This window comes from Vanessa atalanta, chromosome 6, assembly GCF_905147765.1.
Source record: "Vanessa atalanta chromosome 6, ilVanAtal1.2, whole genome shotgun sequence".
In the NCBI taxonomy this organism is placed as follows: Eukaryota; Metazoa; Arthropoda; class Insecta; order Lepidoptera; family Nymphalidae; genus Vanessa; species Vanessa atalanta.
In genome coordinates this window covers 2,113,069-2,128,540 of record NC_061876.1, presented here as the reverse complement: position 1 = coordinate 2,128,540, position 15,472 = coordinate 2,113,069, and the positions used below count along the sequence as shown (strand labels likewise).

Sequence of the window (15,472 nt, the reverse complement as noted above, 5' to 3'; positions counted from 1 at the left end):
CATCCGCCAGAGATGAGGAACATACTCTTGGAAGCATGGTTGATTCGAGGTGGGTAGATTTAATTCAAGATTGGTCTGAGGAAGAAAAATCATTATTACTAACGAGCTGGAGGAAATCAACCATACGTACTTACATACCGGCTTGGAACAAATGGAAAAAGTGGTGTATAGATCAATCAGTTGATTTTAAAGATCCACACCCGTCATCTGTAGCTCGCTATCTAGCATATCTCCATAATAATCAAAGGTTAGCATATCGAACAATTCTCGTTCATAAATCGGCCATATCTACCTTTACAAAGACTAGTGAACAAAATATATCATCTAATTTCCTAGTAAAGCAAATTTTAAAAGCAATTTCTACAAAAAATTTAAAATCACCAAAACCTCCAATTTGGAATCCCAGAGTACTTTTAAAGTTTTTAAAGAATCAGAGTCCCGATGAAGAAAATTTCTTTCATGTTTCGAAACGCACAGCCATCTTGCTTCTTCTTGCTTCGGGTCGAAGAGTGCATGATCTAACATTATTAAGATGTGATTCAGAGCATCTAATAGATGAAGGTAATTTTATTATTATGTGGCCAGCTTTTGGTTCCAAGACAGATTCCGCTATTCATAGACAATCTGGCTGGAAAGTGATACAGCATCCCGAGAAGAACTTAAATATAGTATATTGGATTCGTCGATTATTGGAAATATCACAGGAAAGGCGTAATGAAGGTAAATTCTTAGAATTATTTATTACACCTCGAAGGCAATGTAAACCAGCGTCGAGGACAATTATTGGAGGATGGATCAAAAGTGTACTTCGGGAAGCTGGGATTGAAGCGACTCCTGGCTCGGTACGTTCAGCTGTCTCATCATTAAATTGGTTAGAAAACTATTCAATTGATCAAATTCTAGCTACTGGTAATTGGAAACAGGAACATACTTTTAGAAATTATTACCAAAGACAGATAAGAAGTTCTGATAATATTGATTTAAATAAAGAATTATCATTGTCACAATATTTTGAGGCAGTATAGAATTTTTACGTTGATTTAATCAATAATTTAATCAAATATGATATGTAGTTAAGTATAAAAGGATTTTACTTGAATTAATTCGGAAGTAATGATTGTTTTGTATCACAACAAATTACAACACATTATAGCATCAATAGTATAATTATATACGGTACCAGGAGAAAACAAACACATCACTCAACATGGATTCCGGATATCGATGACGGAACAAATAATAGAGAGTTTTACCTACCAATAAAACTTACCTATTATTTTTCCTGAGATATCCGGAATCCAAATAATTCCTACCTGGTACATACGCTTATAATGAAGAAATAAAACTATAAATGTGACCACCAAAACTCTCTGCGGACAAAGAGCGAAACTAATCTAGAGGGCGTTGGTGGCCGGAAGCAGGGGGGTAAACAACGCCGGAACACTTGAAAAACAGAGACTAAACTCAACATGGATTCCGGATATCTCAGGAAAAATAATAGGTAAGTTTTATTGGTAGGTAAAACTCTCTATTAATTTTCAAGTCCCACTTACAAGCCGAGCTGAACCCGCCAACCTTGACACGGGCAGGTGTACCGCAGTGACACATTCCTAGCCGTAGTAAGAGGAATTTGTTCAATAAATATTATTTGTTAATATTAATCTCGTATAGTCATTAATGTGTCCACGTGCGGAATGTATTTAAGATAACTTTTGGTGATTGCAATCGCCTTTTCACTGTTAAAAGTTTTACCCAATCCTTACATTCTCATCTGTAGCTCTGGCTGCTGTGTGCATATGATGAGGGGTTGATACTTAGACGATTTTGTACGAAACCTTACCAAGAAGATGTATAAAACAGTTTGTTATCAGCCGTTATTAGACTAGACATTGTTCGCCGATAAAGTATATTTTCGGAACGCCTTGCTTTCAAAAAAAATTTCATTCTTAATAGAGTTACCTTCAGAGATAGTTAACAAAAAAAAGTCTGGTGATACTCATGGAAAACGTAATAGTACATACCGTCACGAAACACCTCGCACTTGACCGATGTGAATCAGCTTATGGTAATCTCTGATTATTGGCATTGTAAAACTATTATTATAATTTATGTCGCCAATACGCTGCCAACCACGGATTGTAGGGTCTAATGGTTCATGCCATGCCATAACAGTGGCTCCTGCGCAATCCAAGTTTATTTTTTTTTAAATAGACGGATGGGTAAATGGGCCGCCCACCTGGGCCAGAGGTCCTCAACGACAGGCGCTGACCATTCTACTTTTGGTACTACGTTTGTTACTTACCCAGATCATACCAAGTTGTTAATAATAGCAATAGAAACATTCAGCGATACATAACTGATGGTTATACATGATTGCTCTCTAAGAAGATTTAGAAGATAAGAAGAAAACTTAGTGGTAACCGGTTGCGGGCAGGCGGGTTTGAACCCAAAATTTTCGGTTAGCGTTACTCGCGATGTTAGATTATAGGAATATTTAATTTAGAATTAATGCTAACACTACATTAGTACACGCATTCGTAATGCGTCAGCCATGTATAAATATTCTATTGTGCATTTATCAGCGAGCGAGTGATCGTTGCCAATTGGTTGTTCCGTGTTTATTATCGCCTTGGTTACATAGTTAGGTCATACATACATACATACGTTTAGTTGAATAGTATTAGAATAAAACTCAACCTATGTAAATCATTTTATTTATTTTTTTACATTTTATTTGAATCAATATTTAGCTTCAATTCTGTCTGCTTTACCTTTTTTGTCCTGTACAAAGAATTTCTTAATATTATAAGCTAGTTATTAGATCCACGAGACGGTCAAATTTAACTGTGTATCAATTCTCAAAGCAGATAAAACAAAAATACATATTGTTTTTATAAACACAATGAATGCGATTTTAAAATTAATATGAAAAATTATATCGATACGACGTCGGAAGTACTGCATCACTAGTACCGCATACAAAATAAAATGTTCTCTGAATATACATAATAAATACATCATGTTTGCCTTTAAATGGCTTCGGGCAACAAATAAATATTCCCATGAGCTCGAAAACTCTTCCACAACAACGAGAAATGTTTGTAAACAAGCTCCCATTGCAATTAATAATATCGCTCACAGCGATTACGGTGTTATTTCAATAAATTATTAACTGTATCGAAATTCGCTATCGAGTGTAATGTATCGGCGTGTTGCCTGCGCACGCGCTCCGGCAGGTGCGTCCCGGCTGGACATTCCGATCTCTCGATCTGCATATTATACTGTGAAAATAGAGACGTATTTAGATTGTTGATTACAATTTATTTTAAATTTCGAACGATCAAATTTAAATTTTGCCGTGCTTAATTTTTTAATACAAATTTTGTTATGTCATTTCATGTTTTTATGTACTCAACGACCACGGATGCAATTTGTTGGGGTTGAACAATGCGATCACGAATAGCTCCCCCTCCCTATTAAATATCATACGTTTGACAGACAGTCGCAGTCAGGCGACAAATAACACTTGTCTAAATATTTTTATTAATTTAAAGTATAACTATTTGAAGTAAAATAATAATAGATATGCTCATTTGTCACCTCAATTGGATTACCTTGGATTAATAAAGTTATTTGAATACAGGCATTATTAAAAAAAAAATCAGAAGTAGGTATTTTAAAATATCCTTAGCGTAAAGCGAAGCGAATTGTAAAGATGTTCGCTTTGCATAAAGCTGTAAAACGTTTATGATATCAATATCGGACTCGACGCTTTATGATTGTAATCTTGTACGATCGTCGATGTAAATCATTTCATTGGATTGTGAGTGTCACTCGCAATTTCAATATTGAACCTGACTGACATTCATTTTAAGTTACATTTAATGAAATTCGTTTCTAATTTGAAACTATTGTTGAAACTATTAACCCTGGAAATACGGTTCATATAAAACTTCTATGTTCTCTTAAGGAAGGGATCTCTGCTCATCTTAGGTATGGCCGTCATCTATATTTTAGCTCAATTTGAATTAAATAACTTATTTTTATATTTTTCAAGTTATCATACAATTCATTATTATTCATAGTAGTGACTCAGGTTTAACTAGCGTTTTGACCGAACGTTACAACAGAATGCATCTGCCTCGGCGGTGCTCGTGACCACCGCAAAAAGTTATGTTCGCGAGTAAAACTTACATTATAAATTTATTCTCTCACGAAGGCGCTCCCATCCACTAAGTTACTTTACGTTACGTTGGGATTTCATGAGTGAAAAGTTCTAAAAGCGAGATCTAATTTGGCCAATCAGAAATAAGTTATGAGTGTCTGCGCAAATAATAGTGTTTTTTAGGAAAAAGGGCGTGAGGGCGGTTACTAAGGACTAAAAATGCAAATTTACTAATAAATTGTACGCTTCCTTATAGTTTATATTACAATACCGATACTTTAACGATTTTTCTTTTTTTTATTGTTATATTTCTTTTTTATTTTTTTAAATTAAAAGAACGGTATTAAGTAATTAAGCTACTACTACTCAATATAAACATCACAAACGAAACGTAAAAGTACCGAACAGCCATCACTTACCCTTCAAAAACAAGGATATAATTAACTCGCCCCACTAAAAGTCACTTGAAACACAATGAACAGCTCAGATTTCTAATTTAAATCTTGATTGCAACGCGTTCATCATCCCTCTATCCCTCACTCTATTGTCCGGTGATCCACAGGGTATCTACTAATGCAACAGAGACTTACATGTATATTTTTCTTAGTTAGTTTTAATTAAATATTTGATTTATTACAACTATTTCAACTAAATTATCGGTACAGTTTTATAAACTAACTTGTTGTAACTAAAATTGTTACATTTGAGTAAGTTTACACGATTTTTTAATGCCAGACCTATAGAAATAATATTAGTTCGTGGTGTTATTTAATACTATATCTAAGGTACTCTCTGTAGAATAATTACTCTGTACACAGTATTGCGCTTGTAAACCCGTTGATTTTATATACATAGTTCACATGATTTGTTACGTCAGCAATTTAAGAACCTAAGCTTCATTCTTTTTTTATTTTTTATTTACATTTTTTCAATAAATTTGACATTTTGCAAATATTCCAATACTTAACGATTTAGAGTTTTGGCTAATGTATTAAAACTACGTAACACAAACTACCTAAATAAGTAATTTAACATTCGACGCTAATTCAATTAAAGTACTTGTGAGCTCCAATAAAAATACACGACACATAAATCATATAAAAACATAAATATAACATCGATACGCATGCTCAAAAATATCAAAACTAATTGATTAAACTATATTTCCTTAACGTCAAAGTAATTTATCAAACGCATTCGAGGATGATTCAGATCAGTGGTGTGAAATGAGCGTGTGCGTTCGGAATCGTTCGAATCGTTCTAACGTTCATACGTTCGGTATCGATCGAACGTCACGATCGCATCGATCGGCAGTTCAAGTTCAGAATTGCGTAAGAGATAAGCCGGCGACATCGGAACGCGCTCCACGTCAGCCTCACTTACATGCAACGGCAGCGCTACTCCGCAAGAGCTCACTTCGCGTCACACGTGAAATGTTGAAAACCTATACGCGATACGATATTTTGACGCGTTGTACGCAAGAGATATGAGTCTGAATAATACAGCCCGTATTATTATGAGTAAAAAGGGGAGTTATTACCTTGAAATCCGGCCTCTTACTTTCGAAGACAATTTTCTTTTGGGAGCGCTCACTTGGTCTTCAAACACTTGAAGAACACAAGCCAAGGGATAGGTGATGTTATTTGTAGGATAAGAGAAGGATAGTAGTTCGTTACACGTTGCCGCGGCCCACACGAGATGGGAAGTACGTCAGATGTACGTCAAATTCATACCATGGACAATGAACAACGTTTCAATATATGCATTATCCTAAGTACGCTACCCGTGTATCCTTTAAATGTTATAATCTTTAAAGCTAATGTCGCATATCAATTTCTGACGTTTCACGGTCGTGTTCCTGGCGAGGAAGGAGGTCTCTACGGATCCTCGTCTCCGTATTTGTAATGTAATACCGTTTTGACTTGCTCTAATGCGTTTATGACTTCATTTGAGCACTTTCTCTTTAATTTCAAACCAGTTCTGAATATATTAGAGATCTTGGAATTAAGGTAATTATCGGGAAATGAAATTTGATTGATTTGCATAGACCTAACGTATTAAAAAAAGGTTTATAAATAAAAATAACAAAAATATATATTTATATTTATATGATAAAATAAATGTAAACGATGAATTACATTAAAGGTCGTTTGGTTTTGGGACAAGCATTGCGGAAGTTTAATTAATAATATCGTTTGAAAAAAAAATCTATTTAATTTAATTTTTATGTAAAATTAAACGTTTTTGTATGTTTAGAAATAGTGTATAACGAACTGTAAGTACATTTACATTTTGAAACATATAAAATGTGTATTACTTTAAGAAATAAATCGTCGAAACTCATAACATAAGCTCGCGAGCAATCGTCTAATGGATTTATTCGGATCGTACTCTATAATCAATCACCGGTAGGAGGCGACCGTCGATCTAATCTCGGAGCATCATTGCCAAGGCCGCGTATTCGATCGCCGGTCATCGCTCTTGCATGTTACTTGTGGTTACGCCATGTACGGCGGACATCTTGTCCGAAACGAAACGTTAAATATTATCTCCATAACATTTTTAATTGAACTACGAACACAGATATAAAAAGGTAAAGAAACGGTTACACAAATGTCCAACTGCTAGAAAAACCTCTTTTAGAGGACTACTCCATTACGATATGGTGAATATACGTGCAGAAGACATTATAATTATAGACACAAATTAAACATATGAAAACTATTGTGCTTGTCCGGTGATTGGCCTTGATCTTTGAACCTTGGCTAATATCTATGTATTCTAACAACTCAATCATTTCGGATCTTTTACCAATTCAAAGTTCTAAAGACCAATTTGCTCTAAGTAAGAACTATAAAGGTTCCGAAGATTAAATAAACGTAACAAAATTTGTAAATATGTATTATTTATCGTATATTGATTAAATGAATCGAAATAAACACTACGATACTATAAGAATAATAATACAATGATAGCATGATATATTAATAAAATAGCAGTTCTGATCAAACAAATGTGCAATTTGTGTCTTGACGTCACGTCACCATGTTTACAATTTCCTTTTCAGCTAAAGCTTCAATAAAACAATCCACTTGTCAACTAGGTGACTGGCAGCGCGATTAAAAAGAATACGCTTAAAGTTCAACACCCACCAAATATGTATTCACTAATGATATATAGCGCTATCTCGCTTCACACTGGTTATCTACAAATTCTAAATCTTATTAAAAGCGCTTTTTCGCTTACACTTAGAGTTAGACTAGGCTTAGAGTTTTTTATCGTCTAGACTAAATCATACTCCTAAAATATTAATCAATATAAATCTACTCGTGATTCCTGATCGCAATTATATCGAATAGACATATATATATGAGTAAAACCCTAAACATTTTATTCCATCAATAAAACACAACTAGAATTCAATATGAATATAAAAATTTAATTAATTGTTTGAAAGATTCATTTTTCAAATCGTTTGCTTATGTTGCACGGGTAACATGTAAATAGGCCTTGCGTTTCATAGGTACCAGTATATTTCATTTAAACATGACGTTTATGTTGGTAAGTTCTAGCGATGGCCGTGCGATAAAATATATATTCGTTTTCATTGGATAGTTAGGTCAATGTACGTCTGCGATTTGTCAGTGGCCGTCGAGTTTTATAGGGAAAAATGAGCGTTTTATGGGACGCTCGCATATTCATAAAACTGACGGGCGACAATAAATACTCGTTGCCAGCGAGCAATTGCTCCTTGTATTGTGCGTCTATGCGTCGCGTTTGTTGCACGCATTCCTTTGTGACGCAATATCGAGAACAAAAAATATATAATAACTTTTTGCTTCAGATTCGTTGCCCTTACAAGTTATACACGGAAACGTTGCGATCTCGTCCGAAAATTTACGCCGTATACAGTTTTGTAATTCATAAAGCGTAAAATTAAATTTTCCTAAATTTTTATTCAGGGTGTACATTTAATTGTCAAAATATGTATGTACATATCTATTATTATTATTTACCAAAATATTGTACCTTTGAGTTGATAATCCAGTTTTATTTCTTTTTTCTAAAACACTACGAATACATATCACAACAATAATGTGATTCGATAATAATAACTACACTAGCACCAGTTTTACACTGTGTTGCAGTTGTTAGGTCAGTATACACTCGTTACACAAATAAAACACAATGTACAGGTTCCTTATAAAGTGAATAAATTATTATTTAAGGAATAATTCTTATTATTATAACGTTTTTTGCGATTATTCTAGCAGCGTTATTGTGTCAAGCTTATGATATATTTAGTTGCAATATGTAACCAATCGACGGTCGTTGCCGGCCCTTTTTTCTCTGTCGGCCAGCTGCCGTGGCAGGTGCGTCCGTTTCGCCGAAAATCACCCCCGTCCTCCTCCCCGTCTTCAATCCCTGCGCGCGCGCATCTGCACCAGCTTTTTACAAAAGTAACGATTAACCGCAATCAGAGATCGTTTGGAAATTGAGTTACATTTAATTTATCAAGAGTGAAAAAGTTTAATCTTTGACTTTATTATCGTGGGAAGACGAACGACACAAAAATTTGTATTAAATTAACGATGAATGAACTCAATAATATACCGCGTTCTAAGAGATGTTGTGATCATAGCTCTTTTTATATGTATATATATGTATTATTATATCTGTGGTTGTAAGAGTAGTCGATTGATATATGAAAATCTTTGTGTATTAGTAATAATAATTTTCACTGTACAATGTTCGTAAAAGAAACCGCTTTCGTTTTTTCATACAATGTAAATTCAGTGGGTATGTAAGTATCCCTTTAAGACGGAACCAATGCCGCAGATAACAGCGTTATTTTTTGCTAAAATTAAATTTCAAAGGCAAGCCGAACAAATATATGTATTTAACTTTTTGATAAAAATCACCGAATCGCATTTATCGAATCAAATGTTTTTTTGATAGAACTACTTTATAAGCAAAATGAATTTTAAGCAGACCTTAGGAATCTCGGCAATGTAACCAAAGTAGTAGATAAAATAACGTGGGAATACATGTTAAACAACCTTCCGAGGCGTGTTAAATGGTACTGATTCTCGATGCAAGAACACTCGCGCCCTCTATTGATCTATAAAGTCTAAAGACGTTATGATTACTCAATACTATATTTATATATATTTTACAATAGATATTTAATCATTATGATATTAGTAACAAATGAGATTCTTGCCGGTTCTTCTCGGTTGAATATAGTTTCTGAACTGGTAGCTATGTTTAATTCAACTCTGTAACATAAAGAATATTTTGATTTTGTTCGTTCGAAATTATTATTTTAAATTAACTGTCGCTGCAGAGAAGGCGTGATGTAAGTTGACACTGTCTCGTCCGTGTAGTTTTTGAAGGTGTTAATTCCGGGTCGGACAAGTAAAAGTTGCAGCAGTTTTTTCCCAAGAATTTTTCAGTAAGAGAGTTATGAGGAAATTGGCAGTTTAACACTCTAGCGCCTCAGAGAGCTTAAAGCCGTTGACCTGCGCCAGATGCCTTGATTTCTCTTGTCGAGTCTAATTGCTGTCCCATCGGATAATGAAAATGGACGCTTGAGAGTATCTTCTTTGCACACATAGTAAGTCAGTCGGTCACAAGGACTTTAATTATTTTATCTTAAACGCATCGTACAGAGATTTTAGTAACGCAAAACGTATCCTAAATAATGTCTAATTGTAGAATGTAGTATATTTAAACAGGCGAGCTGTGCCCGACTGTTTAACTTAAAGATTTCTAAGTAAACGCATGGAAGACTGACCTACTTACGTTTGTTGAGAGGCGTGTCAGCGAAACCTTATTGATCTTTACACGCCCTTTGTAAGCCTGGTGCTAATATAATTTTGTGTAAACTTTACACATCGGTACTGTGATTCCGCAATACGAGGTACATGAATACAATTATTATTATATATTATTAGACGCTTTGTTTAATATCAGTGTTTGTAATATATATTGCATTTATTTAAAATAAATCCTCGATTATTAAGTCCAGTAATAGACTGTTATGTTTCACTGCTGAGAAAACGAGAGATGTCCTCACCTAAGGTCCTCCACTCGTCTACACCACGATGACAGAACTTTTAGTTTATAATTTCATCTTTTGCCTGAAACTTGAATGGTCGATTGCAAATGCATATTATTACATAACCGCCGGACCTCATCGAAACTGGATTGGAATAATCTTAAAACCAAATGTTTGCCCAGCTATAGAACAATTAAGGCATTCTTATTTATTGAACTAGATAGAGATTGGTGTTTAACCATTTAACCATCGCCAACATTGGGAGCTAAAAAATTATCTCCCTTGTGCCTGTAATTACAGTGGCTCACTAAAATCTGACGCTGAACATTTTTTTAAATGATTTCTTGCGATATATTTTTCCCTAGCTCGATAAGTGACGTCAGTAGCACAGTGGGTGACTCGTGCGATGTATAGTGACCACCTCGCCGTTTTGTTATTAAAATTCAAATCGTTGTAAGTGTATTCGCTTCACGCAACGACTGGCGCTTATGACGTATAATTGATTGACTTCGCGTGTTCCCTGTTCCAAAGAGGTGTTGCTATTTTATTTTTTATCTGTCTCAGATTAATAAGACTGAAAACGATGAGATAGTTTGTGTGTTTATGTGTTTGTTACTCATTCGCGTTGTTCTAATACAATTTGGATAGAAGTGGATACCGGACTTTCTTAATTATAAAGCTTGACAGTTTAAAAGTTTAATTTCAGGAACTAGACACGAGGTAGATATATTTAAATTATTTTGATGTCAGATAGTCAAGGCTTATGACGTATATTTTATCACACAGAAACAGGCATGAATAATCGAAATTGGACACGAGTTAAACTACAAGACGCCATTCGTAAAATATTGTTTGTCTTAATTAAAATATATCAATGTTCTGAACTGATTAAGTGCGTTTGTTATCAAGACAACATTTACTAACAAAACAAACCACAACTAATTTACAATAAGTCATACAAAGGGCCTATTTGGTAATAGCTCGGTAATAAAATGTGCCCCCATACATCAGGCGAACTGCGCCGTTATACTCTCGTTGACAGTCCGTTTAGGCGCTGCTCCGTCGCCGGTTGGCTAATTGCAGTGCGCTGGCGCAACGAAAGCGCAGATTTATGCCCGGCTCGGAATTAGCCGTGAAACGCGATAATATCATGCGTAAACCAAGGCTTAGGCGTATGGACAAAGATACGATGTTACGCAACGTTTTGCTTATACTTTAAGCAAATATCACATTAAGCGAATTCTTAAATTGAAGTTGTACCAAAGGTTACACATATTATATACATACATATTTACATTTTCTTTTTTTATTGCATTGGTTGGCGGGCGAGCATATGGGCCACCTGATGGTAAGTGGTCACCAACGCCCATAGACAAAGGCGGTGTAAGAAATATTAACCATTCCTTACATCACCCATGCGCCACCAACCTTGGGAACTAAGATGTTATGTCCCTTGTGCCTGTGATTACACTGGCTCACTTACCCTTCTAACCGGAAAACAAAAATACAATGTACTGTTATTTGGCGGTAGAATATCTACTATTACTATTATCTATATATTTACTACAAATATAATATTATATGCGATAAGTATAGTAAATAAGAATTCAACACAACCACCACATTAGATGTGAACACTTTTAGTCGCTAATAAATATGTGCGCGAAATATCATAAATATACACTAAAGGCTTAGACGGACCAGCGACACTCGTCTTGATCTCATTGCTCTTCCTGTTTATAACATTCCCAGATAACATGTGATTATGTTTGTCAGAAATCATCTGGGAATGTATCTCTGTCTAATTATCCTCATTCAGGAAGACGCAATTTGAATGCGGCAACATTAGTCGTGAACGTCATGCGAGCAGCTATTATCGCGACAAATGGGCTGTTCAGCCCGTTCACGAGATGTTTAACGCGTTCAGTTTGTCGCCGAGACGAAATTGCCCAATTACAAGACTTCACGCGTTACGAATTGTTCTAGGAAAGATACTAATACGCGTGCGTTACCAGAATGCGACGTTCCTTAGTAAATTAAATAAATAAATATTGGACAACATCATACACATTACTCTGATCCCAATGTAAGTAGTTAAAGCACTTGTGTTATTGAAAATCAGAAGTAACGTAACGACAGTACCACATACACCCATACCATACTCTTTCTACGTCGTCTCGGCCGGGAATCGAACCCGAGACCTCGGAGTGGCCTACCCATGAAAACTGGAGTACACACTACACGACCTTAGTGGTCGTAGTACGTTTATATTCTTATTTATTTACTAAGTGTTCCGTAGGTACATTATATCCCTGTCTCCATACAGGTCCCGTACTACCTCCAAGTAATTTTTTTTTGTAGGGCACGCCAACGACAAATTCATAAGAATGACTATGTGTGCAAACTATAAGTTGTGAATCTGTACGAATATGTCATTTAAACGAACGCACACATTTACAAGAAGACGTATTCAATCTTCGTCGATAATTTTTTTAAATAAATATTACGGTTATTGGAATAGTCTAGCAACATTGATTTTATTACGTAATAATGAAAACTGCGGCTTTACCTGCGTGAAATACATAAAATTTTATAGGACACCACCACCATTTTACTTCCTAGAGGGGTGAAATAAAAGTCCTTCCCCGGAACTCAAAAACTATCAACACACCAAATTTCATCTAAATCGGCTCATCGGCTTAAGCGTGAAGAGGTAACAGACAAGAGTTACTTTCGCATTTATAATATTAGTAGGGGTAATTATAAAAGATTAATTTGTTTAGTCGTGATGAACAAAATGACTAGGAGAGTTATTTTCGTATTAATAAAATGAATCTGATCATTCCACCACTTTGTTCCGTTACTTGATAATTGTAAAACAACATTATTAAATTGATTAAATGCAAAGATATAAATGTCTAGAAATTTAACGCATCGATATGTATCGAAATTAGTTTAAAAGAGAGTTTGCTTATCTTTAATACTAAGGTGCTTTTACATTGTACAATTATTTGTTTTTAGTACGTTGCAATTACTGTTTCAATTGCAAATTGCAATTGTCTGATCCCTCATGTCCTCGTGTCACCGGTACTGTACGTTGATACGTACTATACGCAAGCGCCAATAATAACTATACATAATTTCAACGTAATCAGATAAACGATACGTCAATGCATAGAATACGTACAGAAAACAATCGATAATTTTATATGTATGTGTGTTTTAAAAAAAAAATATTAAGATAAAGATTGTAATATTTTTATATTTTATTTTGCAGGGGTAAATTCGCTTCAGTTCGTAAAATTCGCCACCTGGTGTCCGGCGAGGAGTATGCCGCGAAGTTCATCCGCAAACGACGGCGCGCCGCCGACACCACTCGCGAGATACAACACGAGGTGGCCGTGCTCGCCCTCTGCGCTGACTGCACACGCGTCGTGAGTTTACATGAGGTGAGTGATGAATCAGCCCGTGTTTTTTTTTTATGATATCTGTAGGCGAACGAGTAAATTGGCCACCTGGTGGTAAGCACCGCCCATAGACAATGGCGCTGTAAGAAATATTAACCATTCCATCACCAATGTGCACCAACCTCGGGAACTAAGATGTTATGTCCCTTGTGCCTGTAGTTAGAAATACAACAATACTGATTACTGCTGTTTGGTGGTAGAATATCTGATGAGTGGGTGGTATGTATCCAGACAGGCTTACACAAAGCCCTAACGCCAAATAAATGTTCCACATCTAGCCACACACAAATGAGAGGCAGACGTACAAATGTGTCACCTGATTGGAAAATGCACCACCGCCCATAGACAATGGCGCTGTAAGAAATAGTCACCATTCCTTACATCATCAATGCGGCTAACAACCTTGGGAACTCAGATATTATGTCCTTTGTGCCTTTGGAACATTAGCTCGATCACTTCAAACCGGAACACAACGATACTAAGTATTGCTGTGTGTCACTAGAATATATGACTAGTGGATGGTATACCACTACCACTAGTAATTTCGGCATGTGCTGATTTTCTCTCGCTGTTTTTTTTTACCGTCGGAACGAATTATAAATACGAATTAAACACATATATTATTCACGTAAATACTCAACATTTAAGTCCATTTAAAATTACCATCATTCGTATGTGACATTTTCCTTACCCTTATTGCCTCAAAACCCCGTTCATTGAAGAATGAAAAGTTCCCAATAATTATTTATTATTAAAAAAAAAATTATTTTTATTTATAGGTATATGAAACACGATCAGAAGTCGCTATAGTGCTAGAGTTATGCGCGGGCGGTGAACTACAAAGACTTCTGGATGAGGAGGAGAGATTATCAGAGGGCGCAGCGCGACGCGCCCTCCGTCACGTTTTAGAAGGGCTGGCACACTTGCATGCACGCAGAGTCGCCCATCTTGACCTCAAGCCGCAGAACCTACTTTTGTCCGCTGAGGGCGAAGAACTGCTAATTTGCGATTTTGGCATCAGTCGCGCGATACAGCCCGGCGCGCATGTCCGGGAGATATTGGGCACGAGAGACTATGTTGGTGAGTATTTCTTATAGCTACACTATTTATATCAAAGAATTATTTACTAGGCTCGGGCATTACTACTAATGACATTTTTTATGTCTAATTAACTTTACTAGAAATGTATAAAACTATAGCCTATGATTTAAGGATTGAATCTTCGACTTTCACTTTCCTACAAAAGCACATATAACGTTGAACTATTAAAGCTAATGCATGCCTAACGCCAATGACTTACATTTCAAATTTCAAACAGAGAAAAATAATTGAAATTCCAATTTCAATATTCAAAGTTCGAATATAAGTATTAAAAAAAAAATGTTATAATCCAAGGCGGTTTCGTCGTCACCCGTAACATATATTAATTTATGTTTTCCATGGAAATTACAAGATAAAAGTTTCAACATCGCGCATGCTTATTTTGTAATTGATATGAATCAGTTCTGGTCTAAAAAGCACACAATATTTATTGGTCGTAAAACTTGAAACATTTATGAGCTCGGATCGGGTTTGTGAATTCACTAATGTGTGCGAAATGACGATTACGTTAATGGTGGAAGTCATACTAGTTTTTTTTTAATGTCAAAGAAATTTACATTTAAAAATATTTATCTTCATCATTCATTATTATTGTATCTCGTGAGAAAAACTTCCATTCGAGTAGAAATATTTCGACTCTAATGGATTCGTGTAATTATTATTATCTATACGAATAAT

General features: G+C 35.4%; 1 protein-coding gene across 3 annotated transcripts in view; it reads left to right on the top strand.

Moving 5' to 3' along the window:
- The window catches only part of LOC125064579 (serine/threonine-protein kinase 17A), a 170,090-nt gene that overhangs the window by 151,088 nt on the left and 3,530 nt on the right, over positions 1–15,472 (top strand). For all 3 annotated transcript variants that reach the window (XM_047671692.1, XM_047671691.1, XM_047671693.1), the window contains exons 2-3: positions 13,504–13,675; positions 14,473–14,773. In XM_047671692.1, the coding sequence (XP_047527648.1) occupies positions 13,504–13,675; positions 14,473–14,773 (473 nt within the window). The remainder of the gene's footprint in view (positions 1–13,503; positions 13,676–14,472; positions 14,774–15,472) is intronic.